This window comes from Leucopleurus acutus (assembly GCF_964270905.1).
Source record: "Leucopleurus acutus genome assembly, chromosome: 9".
Taxonomy (NCBI): domain Eukaryota; kingdom Metazoa; phylum Chordata; class Mammalia; order Artiodactyla; family Delphinidae; genus Leucopleurus; species Leucopleurus acutus.
The window spans coordinates 49,632,414-49,647,868 of NC_139144.1; the positions used below are offsets into that span (position 1 = coordinate 49,632,414).

At 41.6% G+C, this 15,455-nt stretch overlaps 1 protein-coding gene across 1 annotated transcript in view; it reads left to right on the forward strand.

Annotated features, from left to right (window-relative positions):
• Positions 1–15,455, forward strand: part of SLC25A13 (solute carrier family 25 member 13) — a gene marked incomplete at its 5' end in the record, with an annotated part of 204,398 nt that overhangs the window by 109,255 nt on the left and 79,688 nt on the right. The window contains 1 exon segment of the mRNA XM_082846449.1: positions 1,983–2,122. Within this exon segment, the coding sequence (XP_082702575.1) occupies positions 1,983–2,122 (140 nt within the window).

A 15,455-nucleotide genomic window follows, 5' to 3' on the forward strand; every position in this document is an offset into this window, starting at 1 on the left:
TGTTGAAGGAAAGGTCAAGAAAAGGAAGGACCTCGTTTTTGACAGCTATCCCATGATTATTGCATTGAAAGGTTATTTTACCAGAATGCTGGGCAGAGAGGAATCTTTATTTCACCAGCTTGGCAGAAAAATGGCCACCAAGTCATTTTTGTTCGTATATTTCTCTAAAATTTTATTATAGTATAGAAACATTTTTTATAGAGTAAAAAATTGTGTGTTTTTTTTTCTTTTGGTCACATCTTTGTCATTTGAACATCGTTTCTCATTAGATCATTTATTGGTCTTGATTAGAAGATTGATTAGAAGATTGTGGGCCTTCCTTGAATCTATCCTGGGCCTGCTTCATACAGAGGCATAGAAATTTAGAATGGGAAAGGAGCTACAGATTATCTAGGTTAATATCTATTCTATCACATATAGCCACTAGAATAATACCTAGCACATGGTAAGTGCCTAAGAAATTTTAGCTACTATTAGTAGTAGAATTTAAACCCAAGTAATTTGACTTTCAGTTCGGTAATTCCTTCTCAGAGGTTTTAGAGCCAAAAAGAAACTTGCTGAGTCTCCTCCTACTTAGTTCATTTCATTCATCACTCCCCACTCAGATCCTCAATTCTTGATTCACTTCATTTTTCTTATGTCCTTTCTCTCTTTTTTTTCTCTTTTTTCCTAAAAGTGGAGAAGACAGAATAAATTCAAAGAAATTGAGGGTTATGCTTAAAACTTCTTATTTTATTATCCTTATCAGGGCCAGCCTGAGGTTTTCTGCCATCTTTTATAAAATTTATGCCTGGCATAATGCTGATTTTTTACTGCGTTCTTCGTGCAGATACACACCCAATCTTATACTGATGGCAGCACTACTGTTTCTTCATGGCAAGACTTTTAAAATTTCTGGAAACTTTAAAAGCATGGGATAAAAACTTGTGAGTGTAAGGGTGGATGGAAGTAGGAAATTTGGGGGAAACCGTGGAAACACGTGCCAAGGTTTTTGGCACCCTTTAGAGAATTAAAGAATTTACCTCTTTTTTTAAATAGTTGCAAAGGGAAAAAAACAAGGTAGCAGGCACAGTTTGCTCATAAAAGCGAGCAGGGTTGGTAGATATATTTAAAGATGTGAAGGCCAGGACAAATTCATTAATATAATTTGTGTCCCTTTACCCTCCAAGCATACACTCATGTTGGGAGGCGGAGAGACTAGTAAATAAAAACGTGAAGCTTTAGAAAAGTAAGGTTTTTCATATTGTTGTTTTCTGTTCTCTGTCAGTCCTCTTACAGTTTTGTGGTAGAGGCTAAAAAGAGGGGAAGAATCAATACTACAGTACATTTGGTAGCCCATCTTAAAAGGGGATTATTTGGACCATTTGAGAACGTCTGTCAAGCCAGAGTGTGCAGGATAAAGTTAAAGGATGGGGCTGTTGGCTGTTCTTCCTCTTACCTTTAAGTGTGGCCTGATTAACAGTGGAACTTTTTACAGCTTAAATAGAGTCTTAGTGCCGTTGAATATATGCTTCAAGATTTATATCTAACTGATTTCTAAATCCTCAAAAACATTTTAACAGCTTGTTAAAGAGGACTATATTTAAGACTTGTGTAGTGTTCTATGTGTGTCTGTATGTATATGTCTGTTTCCTGCCACTAAAGATTGAATTATATCCCCTGTGCCTAGAAAATAATATTTGTTGAAACAAAACAGATGATGATATGAGATTTAGCTTATTACTTTGGTTTGCGACTGCCTTTTAGGGCTTTTTGTGTGTGTGTGTGTGTAACTTCTTGGTTTTTTCCTTTTATTGGATGGCATTATTAACTTTGACTTCATGAGACTCCCAGTTCTATTTCTGCCATGATTTTATAATCTGTGTTTTTAAAGTTGAGTTACTTTTTATACAAAGAAAGTAGCAATATCCATTTAATAACAGGTTTTATAAGGAAGAACCCGATTTGCTTTGTTTTAATCAACCTTTCCTTTCTCTTTTCAGAGGACGTTAAGCAAGTTTTTGGACAGACCACAATTCATCAACGTATTCCATTTAACTGGGATTCAGAATTTGTGCAACTACACTTTGGAAAAGAAAGAAAAAGACACCTGACATATGCGGAATTCACTCAGTTTTTACTGGTGGGTCTAGCCCTTATAAAAAATTTAAAAGAGTGAATAAGTAAAACTAGGATCGTGATGCACATTTGCTAACCCTGGCCAAACCATCCTATTTGGAAGTATTTCTTTATTAGTATGTAGAAACTATAGGATTAGATAGACTCTTACAGACTCTGCAGAACCCCTTCCTGCTTAAATGGAATACACATTGAGGACCCAGGAAGTCAAGTGATGTGCTGAAAGGTCACATAAATCAGGAGGGACACAATCAGAACCTGAACTCTCGGCTTATGGCTGGTTCCGCCACTACTTACCAATATTTTGTTTTCCCTTGGGAAATGGACAGGTGTCATCATCAGCATCTAACCATAGCATCATTTCACCTGAGGCCTTTGTATAGACAAGACACTCGATCTAGACCTTGACTGCATATTGGAATCACCTGGGGAGCTTTAAAAACTTGTTTGGGTCCCCCATCTCTAGAGATTAGATTTTGTGTGTGTGTGTGTGTGTGAGAGAGAGAGATGGAGGGCAGGGAGGGACTGCTTGGGCCTTGGGGTATTTAAAGCTTTTCAGGCACTTCTATTGTGTTGCCAAGTTAGAGAATCACTGTTCAGAGCACTAGCTGTCCATATCCGGGGTTCAGCTCTGTGGGAGTTACCTACATCTCTGGGACGCCCCTGGCCCAGTCCCTCCTGACTCTCTCTTTTCCCTCCCTGCTTCGTGATAATTTCACTAGGCCACTGATGATACTAACAGAAGGCTAGTAACAAAATATGATCACAGTTTAGTTTTCCTCCTGAAGCATAATTTTAAGACTGTTGATTCGGATATTGTTTAGTCACTAGAGATCAATATCTAGATATTGTATAGGTCTATGTGATAAACCACTCTTTCTTTCAGATTTTTATGCATTTGTTTTGCTTCTCTAACAATTTTATTTTATTAAATATAATATTTAAAAGGCCTGTTTAAGGGAATTAGTTTGCTGTGTTTAAGTCGTGGGTCTTGAGGAAAAATTTGCCAAGGAAACAATCTTTTTCTTCTTTTTTTTAAAAATTGAAATGTAGTTGATATACAATATTATGTTAGTTTTAGGTGTACTATGTAGTGGTTTGACATTTGCATACATTCTTTTTTTTTTCCTCTTTAAAAAAAATCATTTTATTGATCCTTTACCATACAAAATTTATTCAAATTACACCCATTTGAAGTGGTAAGATCACAGCTAGAGAACAGGTTACCCTGTAACAAATCTATTTACAAAATCCATCATAAAAGCTTTTTTTTTTTTTTTTACATTATATTACATATTTTCTTCTTTTAACTAGCATACAACACAAAGCTAAACTGATTAGTAGTTTGCCTGCTCCCAATTTTGGGAGAAATACTTACTTTTGACAAAATCACGTACCCCATAGGAAAAGAAATTCCCACAATCTGACAGTTGCCACCCGACTCACTCTGCAAGGCATCTTCCTTCAAATTTTGCATACATTCTGACATGTTCACCATGATAAGTCTGGTAACCATCTTTCCCCATACAGAATTATTACAATATTGACCATATTCCTAATGTTGTGTATGACATCCTCGTGGCTTCTTTATTTTACTACTGTAGGTTTATAGCTCTTCATCTCCTTTGCCTATTTTGGCCCCGCCCTCCCCATCTGCCTACCCTAAACACCTCCTCTTCTTTGTTATTAGTAACATCAGCAGTGGGTATCTTGGTGGCCCTGCATCCTTCCTGCGCCTGTGACCTTGCCAGAGTCTTCTGAGGAGTGGTTGGAAGCACAGCTGTGGGGCGGAGGTGGAGGGTATGGGGACACACGTGCACCGTGCCCAGTGCTCGTTCACTCAGCATTTTGTGGTCTCCATTCTTAGGCACAGTGTATGTAATAGGTTGACTTTACTAGGTGCTTCTCTTTCTGACTTTCATTGGTATCGTTATGATATCTAAAATTTGTCACGCTTTGTAGTTTGCTTTTATTTTCCCAGTCTTTGAAAACTTAAAAAACAAGATGTCTTAAACATGCCTTTGTATTTATTTTAAAATGTGTTCATGTCTATGGATTCCCGTTTGCAGTTCTATATAAACATAAACCTGATTAAATAACTCAGGTGGAGAATGGAATGTGAGTTGTTAGGTTTGTGCTCTTGTTTATACAAGACATCGCGCTGCAGTAGGAGGTGGTATTCATTTTGATGAGGAATAATTACAATAATGCTATTGAGACAGATGCCTCCAATTGACTTTATGGAACACAGCCTAATTAACTTTTAGTCTTAATGGGATGTTAGCAGTGGTAAGGATGATCAGGTTTCCCTTTAAGCAAATATCAATTATGCCGAATTGAGTCAGCTGTAATCCACTCAGCTGCTTCTAGGCCTTCCTCAAGATATGGACAAGCCAGAGGCAAAGATGAGATGACTCAGGGATTATTGATTAGGTTCCCAGCTGCAGCTTGTGGGGCATTCACTTGTATTGGACTCCGTTCTATACTGGTGAATACGCTCATCCCTCAGTGTCCGGCATGGGACAATTTTGACTTTGTAGCCAGAACGCAAGTGCTAAACTTTTACTAGATTAAAACGGTCTTGGTAGGTAATTAGGGCTTTGCTTTTGTGTCCCACTCCAGGCCCAGAGTTAAAGGAATTAATGGATGTATCATGATAGACTTGCTATGAATGCCGATGAAATGCCAGTTTTGGTGTCTACCATTGGGTCACTGTCCCACTGCCCCCATTCAAATGCTTCCTTTGAAGTCTTTTCTGAATGAAGGTAGAGCCTCAGACCTCAACTTCAAATACTTCGTTCTTTGGGGCTCTTTTCTGGATGCAGGGACCTTCTTAAGGATGTAAGTAAACGTAATCTCCTATGTTTGGGGCTCTTGCTTTATCAAGCATGTGCCCGCCTTTCTGCTGTGGAGCAGGGCTCAGAAACACAGGCACCAGCTCCCTGGCTGGTGCCAAGGTCGTGAAAGAACTGCCACCATGCATGCCACTTGCCTGTCACCTGAGGAGGAAGAGGAGCAGTCAGCCGTAGGGTCAACTTCACAGTGCTTGTGACCTCAAGGAGCCTGTTGTCGAAAACACCGGTCAATCCCACTGAAGGGCCTAGAAGGTATCAGCCTCACACTCTTGTGTGTTAACCTGTGCTTATGTATGTGCACGTGTTTGTGCCTGGTGAGCAGTGCAATTCTCCGCAAGGTCAGTTTTTTCCCCTTCATTTAAAAAATATTTTATTTTATTTTTAATTAATTATTTATTTGGCTGTGTTGGGTCTTTGTGGCTGCGCACAGGATTTTCTCTAGTTGCAGTGAGGGGGGGCTACTTTTCGTCGCAGCGCGTGGGTTCCTTGTTGCGGTGGCTTCTCTTGCTGCGGAGCACGGGCTCTAGGCACACAGGCTTCAGTAGTTGCAGCACGCGGGCTCAGTAGTTGTGGCTTGTGGGCTCCAGAGCACAGGCTTCAGCAGTTGTGGCTCACGGGCTTAGTTGCTCTGCGGCATGTGGGATCTTCCCGGACCAGGGATTGAACCCGTGTCCCCTGCATTGGCAGGTGGATTCTTAACTACTGCGCCACCATGGAAGTCCTGAAAAACATTTTACTATACGGAAGCTGGTGTGCGTTTGTTATAAGCCACCACGTGGCTGTGAGGGCTCCACATGTTCACATGTTCGTCTGGGTACTGTCTGAGGTGGTTGGTGCCGGTCGTGGGCATCTATTGGATGCTGAGCTGGAATGTTGTTTTCTGTGCTTTGGTTATAAAATTCATAAAGTGGTGAATCAGTTTGATATACTTGGAGCTAAATTTGTCTTGTTTGTATCTAAATGATATTGTTGACGCAAGTAGCAGGGATGCAAAGCCTCCCTTCTAGAGTCTTGGTAGGGAAGGATTTCAGAAGGGAGTGGAGCCACAGTCCTGTTACCCCCATCCTTAATACTGTTGCATCCACTGCTGCTATCTTTTTTGTGCCGGGTTCTATCATCTCCACTTAACTGCATGAGTGATGGTGTGTACGTGTGAATGTGAATATAGTTTTATACGTTGCAGTGTATGTGTGTGTATATTAAAATAGTCTATAAGCCTTTCCAACATATCTGTACTCTCAGCTCTTAGGGCAAAGCTCTAATTTTATGGTTACTATTGAAAAATGGATTTTAATATACTGAAAACAGTATATTTAGAAAACAGTTCTGAGAAATTTTCCTATTCTATACCTGCTGGAACTCCTGTTCATAAATGATATTAACATAGAACTCTCTACCCTGTTTTGAAGTATTTTTGTGATTGTTACTCGCATGAGGCAAGCCACCCAATTCATCTAATGTTTGCTGAGGATATAGGATTTGTCAAGAGGCCTTGTGCAAAAGGCTCAGAGGTGCAGAGGTAACAACTTTTGAAATACTTATAATGTACAAGTCTGGGCGCGTGTTCCTATGTTTATTCGCCTGACAGCTCAAAAAGCACAACTGCAAACAGATATAAAATGTATACCCTATGACGATGCTCTTCTATAACAAAAATCCTTAAGGGTTTGTAGCATAAACCCTTATGGCAGGTGTAAACCCGAAACCAACATTCAAAGTGTGGTTAGAGCAGCCGTTCAAGGTACAAAATTAAAGGGCCAGATACTACTATACGGTCTATTTAACAGACCCATTTTACAGATGAAGAGTCTGAGGCCTTTTACTTTAGAGTCTCTTAGCAGTATCTCATTTGTGATTTCGATTTGCATTTCCCTAGTGACTGATGATGTTGAGCATCTTTTCATGTGCTTGTTGCCACTTGTACGTTTTCTCTGGAGATATGTCTGTTCAAATCCATTACCTTTTTCTTATTGGATGGGAGTCATAGGCAGTTGTGAGCACAGAGTGAAAGAAAAGCCTCTTAAGTTTTTATGCCAAATTATTCTGTAGAGTCGGTACTGAGAGTCACTCTCAAAAAAAGAAGTCATAATAGCAACAACCTTTATAATTTACAAAGTGGTTTTAAATATCCTGTTTCTGATGCTAGCATCCCCCAATACCCTGAGAGGTAATTATAGTTATTTCCTATTATATACAAAAGAATAAACAGACTCTAGGGTAAAATTTTGCATTTACAGGTAATTTTACGGGGAAATGCTCATGGTTTTCAATGGGGTCCCAAAGGAGTACCCCAAAAGAGTACAGACCTGCTGTTCTAGAGCTTAACTTCTTCCATAAGATCACAGACATGTGAGGGATTAAAAAATATGATGCCATTACCACTATACTCCACTATGTTGTCTCCAGGGCCATGGCTATGAAGCTAGTTTCTCTTCCTGGAAAGGGCCATGTTTCTGAATGGGGATGTACAGTCATGCATTGCTGGACATTTAGCATTCCTGATCCCGGCCATTAATTGCCAGATAATGATTATAAAAAAGCCATAGTAGGGGGCTTCCCTGGTGGCGCAGTGGTTGAGAGTCCCGCCTGCCGATGCAGGGGATACAGGTTCGTGCCCCGGTCCGGGAAGATCCCACATGCCGCGGAGCGGCTAGGCCCGTGAGCCATGGCCGCTGAGCCTGTGCGTCCGGAGCCTGTGCTCCGCAATGGGAGAGGCCGCAACAGTGAGAGGCCTGCATACCGCAAAAAAGAAAAAAAGAAAAAGAAAAAAAGCCATAGTAGGGGTACGTGTTACAGTTGTTTCCAGTTTTATTTTATTATTATTTTTTTTTTGGCCACACCGCACGGCTTGCAGGATCTTAGTTCCCCGACCGGGGATCCAAGCGTGGAGTCCTAGCCACTGGACCGCCAGGGATTTCCCTCCAGTTACTTCTTGATAATGGTTTATAATCATGGGTATATATTTCACATATAATTATTACAGTCTAAAAATCATCTACACATAGGAGTTTCTAACGGCTCTGGTCTCAGGATAGAAAAGTCTCAGATTACTACCCAATGCGATATGCTTGTTAACTAGAAAACTGTTGCTGTTAACTACGTCTCCTGTAGCATTTTCCAGCCTTAGAGAGTGCTTTGGCTTGTGTTGGTCTTTACAGTTGCCTTAGGTGTTAAGCAGTTGCTATTGTTTCTGTATGAAAGATGAGCATGTAGAAGCTTGGAGGAGTTTTTTGTTCAAGATGAGACAGGTGGAATAGAAGTTGGTTTTAATTTTCCTAAATCTGTAGCAGTGTTTTCAAATTTTGTGTAAAATGTTTCTGAAGTGATTTTAAAAGGTGGTGCCCTGGGCCTCTGTCCCCACCAAGGGTCTGATTCAGTAGGTCTGGATAGGGCCTAAGAAATAGCCTTTCAAACAGGCGTCCTGAACTGTGATGTTCCAAATGGTCCGAGGGCCCCATGTTGAGAAACGTTGGTCTAGATGACAAAACCCTGACTGTTTAAAAGCACAGAATCTGGTGTTCAGGTCTCATCCTAAGGCTGATGGGGAGCTAGGAGAGGCAAACATGATCGGATTGGTGTTTCAGAAGGACTGCTCTGGCTGTTGTGTGGACAGTCAAATGGAGAGGGATCTGACTGGGAGAGGGAGACCATCTGGCCATTCTCCAATCCAAGAGAGAAATGACTGTGGCTTGGGTTGGATGGTGATGGTGATGAGCTAAAGAAAATGGGTTCAAGAAAAGTTCAAGACATGGGCCTGTCCAGGCTTGGTGATCTGTTAGGATGGGGACAGTAAAGGATATGCAGAACTCATGGTTCGCTCCTGGATTTTAGGCTTGGGCAAGTGGGAGGATGGTGGTGATTTACCAAGACTGGGAGCACAGGGGGATGGGATGGAGGACATGTTGGTGAAGGCTTGTGAGGAGTGCTTTGCATGTAATCACCACTGATCATTTCATGGAGCCAGGAAATTTCTTCTGTTTTCAGAGCCCTTCCTCCTCTTACTGGAGGAAGAAGAGTCACGCACAAATCAACCACGCTCTAAATTGGTGACGAGGCCAGATTTTGAAGGTGGGATTCCATTAGTTAGCCAAGAAATGAGATAGCTGGCTTGGGAGGGAGTGGGACTAAAAATCCTCTCTAATATCTTCTCATCAGATAGAGTTTAAGGGGCTTCTCTGGTGGCACAGTGGTTGAGAGTCCGCCTGCCGATGCAGGGGACACAGGTTCGTGCCCTGATCCGGGAAGATCCCACGTGCCGCGGAGCGGCTGGGCCCGTGAGCCATGGCCGCTGAGCCTGCGTGTCCGGAGCCTGTGCTCCACAACGGGAGAGGCCACAACAGTGAGAGGCCCCCGTAAAGCAAAAAAAAAAAAAAATAGAGTTTAAGAATGAAGTTGTCTGATCCAACAGAAAGTCCTCATCACAAGGGTGTGAGTGTTTTACCATAACTTTATTCAGGTCCTCCTTTCGTCAGGAGATGGATGATGAGACCCAGAGAGGTGAATCGTAGTTGGTAGAGCTAGGAGTAGAACCTGGGACTCAGAGCTGTGTCTGGTGTCCCGACCAGCCATTCATATTTGTTAGGACCCTTGTCATCAGATCACGTGAGCCCCAAGCTAGCCCTGTTGGATGCCAAAGCATATGCATGCAAATAAGGCAACTGAACAGTTTTGGTTCTTTTCGTTAAATCAAACCAACCAGTATTTTGGCCTATGGGTCAACAATGGCATACAGACCAACCCAAGTCTTTTGTGTGAAATGGACATTTTGGTTTTCAGGTTCTGCGCCCTAGAGAGCAGAGTTCTGTAAGTCAGCAGCCCCAGGTGCTGGTGGTGTCCCACCACCAGCGTGTCCCTCTGAAGGCCAGAGATTTGCTGCTCCTAGTAGTGAGCTGTTCTGAGTCATAGGGTTGCGACTATGTATGTCAGGGTATCCTGGTTTAAGGCAAAACTTTCAGCACAAAAGCCTGTGTTGTTAAAAAAGGAATTGTTCCCCCTGCCAGCCCAACATCACCACCAAACAAAAGAAAACAGAACCTTCAACCATGGCAACATCAAATTCTCAAGCTTTGGAATTGAAAGAGCATTTCAGGTGTTAACAAAAAACAATCCTTTGTAGTAGAACTTGCTGAAGCCACAATTGTTTTAACAGGTCAGTGGACCACTAACAAAGTCCTTACTTAGGATTGAGTAACCCAAGCCATTTGTGCCGCCCCCCGCCGGGTACCCCAGCTTGCCATCTGTATTAGTTAAAATATCTAGACCCTGGATCTTTAGTAGCCAGAGACCATGATTATATTTGCATTCTTAACATGGGTGTGATTTTTATGTTGATTTTAAGTTGGACCAGATGGGGTCTGTGATACAGCTTTGGTACTGCTTCATAAATACAGTACCACTTGATGTTCCAAAGTGAAATAATGAGTAAAGGCAGCTAATGTTGTTTTGCCCTCAGCTTCTCCAAGAGATGAGATTGTGTTTTGTGTCCAAATGGAAACCACTGCTAGTTTGGCGCCGAGTGACCAGAGATGGGGGAATAGCCTGGTCACTTGGAGAATTAGACACAGGATTCATTTCATTCGCACTGCACTTTCTGCTCTCTGGGCAAAGGAAATCAGAATTCATTGTGCTTTTGTGTCCGTGGTTTTCATCGGCTAGCTGTTTTGTTGAGTAGCCTGTTGTGCAGGCTTTTACAGTAACATCCTGGTGAAAATGAACACACCATATAGCTGTTACCCACTGTGAAGTTTAACGTTGAATCAGAAGAGCAAGGAAATTGAGATGGAAAAGCTCTGTACTGGTTGTTGTCAAGGTGTTGCTGTGTGTGCGGTGTCACATGCAGCACTGCTACTAAAGACCCTTTTAATTAGAGACCCCACCCAGTGAATTGGAGATGAAATTTCACGCTGAACTCTGGAAGTCTGACTGCATAGGCTGAATGTGGGGAGCACAGAAAAATGTTGAGAATGGGAACTACTTATCTCTCTACCTATTGCATTGCCAAGTTCCATTTTTCACTCAGTTTAAAAATATGTGGATCTTTATTTTAACTAGAATTTTTTCCTCTAAATTAGCATAGGATTATGAAAATGATACTTATATATTAAATGGTAGAGGTCCTGATACTTGATGTAATATAGAATTTATTTGAAATAGGGCCAAATATAATACCATATTTTATAAGCAAACCTTCTTTATACATTTTTATTCCTCATTTTCATAAATAATTACCTGCATTTTCCCCAGAATTCTTCTACCACCACCCCTAAAAAGGAATTCTTTTGAATTATATCTTTGTTGATAACCCGTTATTAAAGTTTTAGATATATATTTTTTTAATTTCAAAACTATACAAAACACAAAAATGCAAAGTAGTCAGGGGTGTTTTTTGGTGTTCTTGGCTTTATAATATAAGTCTAATATAAATCATCTGGATCTGCTGCTTGTTTTGAGGGTCTGTTGGTCTTTATTTTTTTTTTTTTTTGGTTCCTGATAAATTGTTTTCAGGCTGAAGCACGAACTTGCGCGTCTGAATAAAGGTGGAGAGAATTTTTGCATTCAGAATATACCCACTTGAAAATTGGAGATTATTAAGGAAATGACAGGCCTGGAACTCTTAGAAGCATGAATGTTAAACCAAAAGTGGTGTAACCCCTATATATGTGTATTTCTGTACAGCTAGCAACTCTGAAGAGTTTGATTTTTTTTTCCCCCTCCTGCAGCATTCTGAATGGGTGTGTTAAAGTAGTTGGAAACTGCTACAGTAGAAGCCTAGTCCATTAATCATCACGTACCGGAATAGAGGGAACAGAAAACAGCTCACTGGCAAATGTAAAGAGAAACTGAGCCTCCTTTCACGTGTTGGAGCCTTAGAGGTGGCCGTCCAGCTCCTTGCTTTGTGACCTCCTGGCCTTAGGTGAAGGAGAGCCCTTTCTCTTTACAGTCCTTCCTGGCTCCATCAACAGCGTTTAGGAAGCGCCCTGTGGCCTGTTACTGATAAGAGCTCTCTCGGGAGAGCCGTGCCTTCATTCCAGCTCTCTGGGTTTTCCACAGGGTCTCAGGCCATCGATTTTATTGTCTGTACTCATTTAGGTATTGCTTCCATTTTTGTCATCTGCCTGCTCTTCCTATGCATTGTAGGATGATCTCATCCATTTTTACAACTTTTTTTTTTTTTTCCTTTTGGTTTTTGGTAGGCCTTCCCCTAAAAGGAACGGGCAGTCCACGTAGGATAAGGGTATGGCTCTGGAGCCAGACCGCCCGGCTGCATATCCAGTTTCATCCTTAGCGTCATGCGACCCTCAGCTGCTCTTTACCTAATTTTTCCATCTACAAAATGGAGGTGGTGGGTAATCCCACCTTATAAGGTTATTGAAAGATGAAGCAGGAAAATGCAGCTGTCCCTGGAGCATAGCCTGCGCTTAACAACAGTAAATGTTAGCCTTTGGGGGTTTTTTTTCCCCCTAAAATCCTGTTGTCTGCATTTCTCAGATTTACATTTCGACCTGTACCTCTGGCTTTCTTTTGTTTGTAGCTGGAGGCAAAGCTTATCTCACTCCAAGTTTCTCCCCGTGGTCAACTACCTCATCTCTTTCCCCTTAAGTATTTTCTTTTGTGGTAGATTCTCCTATCTCTCCCATCATTCAAGGTGAGAATTCTTTAAGAAACTCTTGTTCCATTTTTATATATAAATCACCACCCAAACTTTTCTTAAAATCTCTTTTCCAGTTATCTGTCCAGATCACTTATGATCCCCTTGCTTATGGTTTTACCCAAGGCAGCATACGTTAGTGGTTGGAATCCGACAATACTTTGGTAGCGATCTCAGCCTCTCCCACCTCCTAGCTGTGTGACGTTGGACTGGTTACTTAACCTCCCTAAGCTTCGGGTGCCTCTGGGAGACGAAGGTGTTATCACTTCACAGGATTGTTGTGAGGCTTGAATGAAGTCCTGTCTTTGAAGTTCTTGGCAGAGCCCCTGGCCTGTAGAAGTGTTCAGGCACTCAGCTGTTACTGTTATCCTCCACCCTAACTGGTCTTCGTCTCTGTTCCTGTTGTTGGTTCAGAATGACTTAGCAGAACTGTTCCTTACCTACTAGGTGATTTTTTTAAAGACTCCAAGAACTTATATTGGAACTGACTTTGGAGGTTTTTGACGTCTAGTTTTTACCACTCGGTGCAGTCAGGTGTTGCTGAGGCTCTGAGATATAAACACACTTCCCTAAGCCCTCCCAGCCAGGAGCACCATGACTGATACTTGAACTCTGCCCATTCCTGTCCCAAACTTCAGATTTGTCATTATAACAGATTGCTTCCACAACCCCTTGTATAAAATGAAATAAAATAGAATATGAAAAAATAAAAAAATAAAATTCCTTGACGTATGTTTCTCAGCCAGTTCAACAGGTATTTCCAGTGACTGGGAACCCCCTACTTTGCAAGGTAGCCCATTTCATTGCTGAATAGTCAGGTTAAATACTTCTGTGTTTTGTGCTGAAACCTGATCCCTCTATCTTCTCTCCATTGATTTTTTTTTTCTTTAAGAAATACAGAGAACCAGTCTAACTTCTTTTTTACCTGATAGTCCTTTAAACCTTTAAATATTTGAACGTAACTATTGCGTCTCCGTCTCGCATTGTTCTCCTCTCCCCCCCGCACGTAGGACGAGTTTCTCCATTCTGGTCCCTTTCGTTTTGGAAATGAACTGTAACTACCCATGCTCTAGACACCATGCATACCAAAAGCTCGCCGTCCCAGCTTTACCCCTCTGCACTCAGATCTAGGATGCTTCACTGTCTTGGTAGCCCTGAATAGGGTTAGGTTTTCCTTAAACAGCTGTAGAGGTGCCAATGGAGAGCTTTGATGTTAAGTCAGTCTACCATGAGTAGTGAGCCTGGCTCTTTGTTTCAAAGGTCATTCATTCTTGAATTAAGTATTTATAGAGTACCTGTATGTTAGCTCCCCCCCAGGCCTCCTTATTGGTCTTTCTCCTCCTCAATCTCTTGAGGTCGTGAGCAAGGCTGGGAGAAGGCCGTTTAGATTTGGTTTCTCTCCTCCATGGTCTCTGCTATTGTTAGGAGGACAATCCTGGTGTTTGAGAGCGCATCAGAGACTTTTGCCTTAATGCAAAAGTTTGGGGAATTTTATTGTTTTCTCGTGAAAATAGGCTACAGAAAAATCTAGAGCACTGGAATACTTTAAAAGCAAATTGAATGTTTATCTTCTTATAGCTATGAAGACTCCTAAGTGTCAAATAATATTTTGTAATCAAATTCCTGACAGCAGCATTATCCAGGCTTCCCATGCAATGTAGTGGGGTATTAGGAGCAAGGTCAGTGCAGCGGGACTGCCTGGCTTTGAATTCCAGCTTTGCTGCTTCCTGTCAGTGAGACGTTCGTTTCCTCAACTGCTACAGTGGAGTTAATAATAGTTCCTGCCTCATAGGGTTGCTGTGAGCATTAAATCAGTTTATCACTACAAAGCACTTTAGAACACTGGCAGGTAATGTATGCTTACAAAATGCTGTTATCGTGGCTGTTTTATCATTTGAGGTAATAGTTTTCATTTCCTCACCCAGAAGAAGAAATAGTCATGACATAAACAGATGTTCTTCAGAAGGCAACCCCCTCTTCAGTAAGCTACTTTTAAGTTTGGGGAGACACATAACTAAACGTTTTTACTATACGTGACTATTAGAGAACTACCTGGATCCACCTTGATTTTCATGGAATTTAGTGTCCCCAATCTTTAAGAACTGTTGGAAATGTGTTCTCAAGTTGTCCTTTGTTAGGGTTAGAAGTGCTTATGTACCGTGATTGCAGGATTCCTGCTACTAGATGTTTAATCGTGCACAGAAATGCGTAGTGATGCCACTTGTCCCCATTACAGACTCACCCCCTGTCCTGCAGTGGAAGCATCAACCCCACTTGGGTGTCTGTTTCCCAGTTAGACATTCTGGATGGATTGGTCTTAGTGTTCCGGCTTCCTGCTCTCTGAGGAGTTGGAGTGACCAGGGAAACTGATGCTGCTTTTGATACAATGTTCTGAGGAGCCCCGAGACTATTTCAGTTATAAACTAGGGGAAGTGGTAAATAACTGAACGCACTTTCTGGTATTGTTGAGAGTAATCTTGGCTTGCGATAGCTTTAGCAGTGGGTCTAGCGATTCAAAGAAGACTGTGTTCATTTACTTTCAATTGAATACATACTGTGGTCATTTTTCACTACAGGGTGTTTAACAGTTGGTTTCATCCTTCCTTTTAAATTGGAGACACTTGTACAGAGGACCCCTTTTTGTTCAATACATTGTAATTTGTTCACTCAGTTGGTTTTATACAGTACCTGTCACTGAAGATTATGTCCATGGTTTATTGAGTACCTGCTATATCTAAAGCATTCTGCCCACACCATAAGTAGGATGAGCAGGACACAGTCTCTTTTTCCTGGCAAGGCGGGGGAAAGACAGGAATTTAAATAACTGATTATAA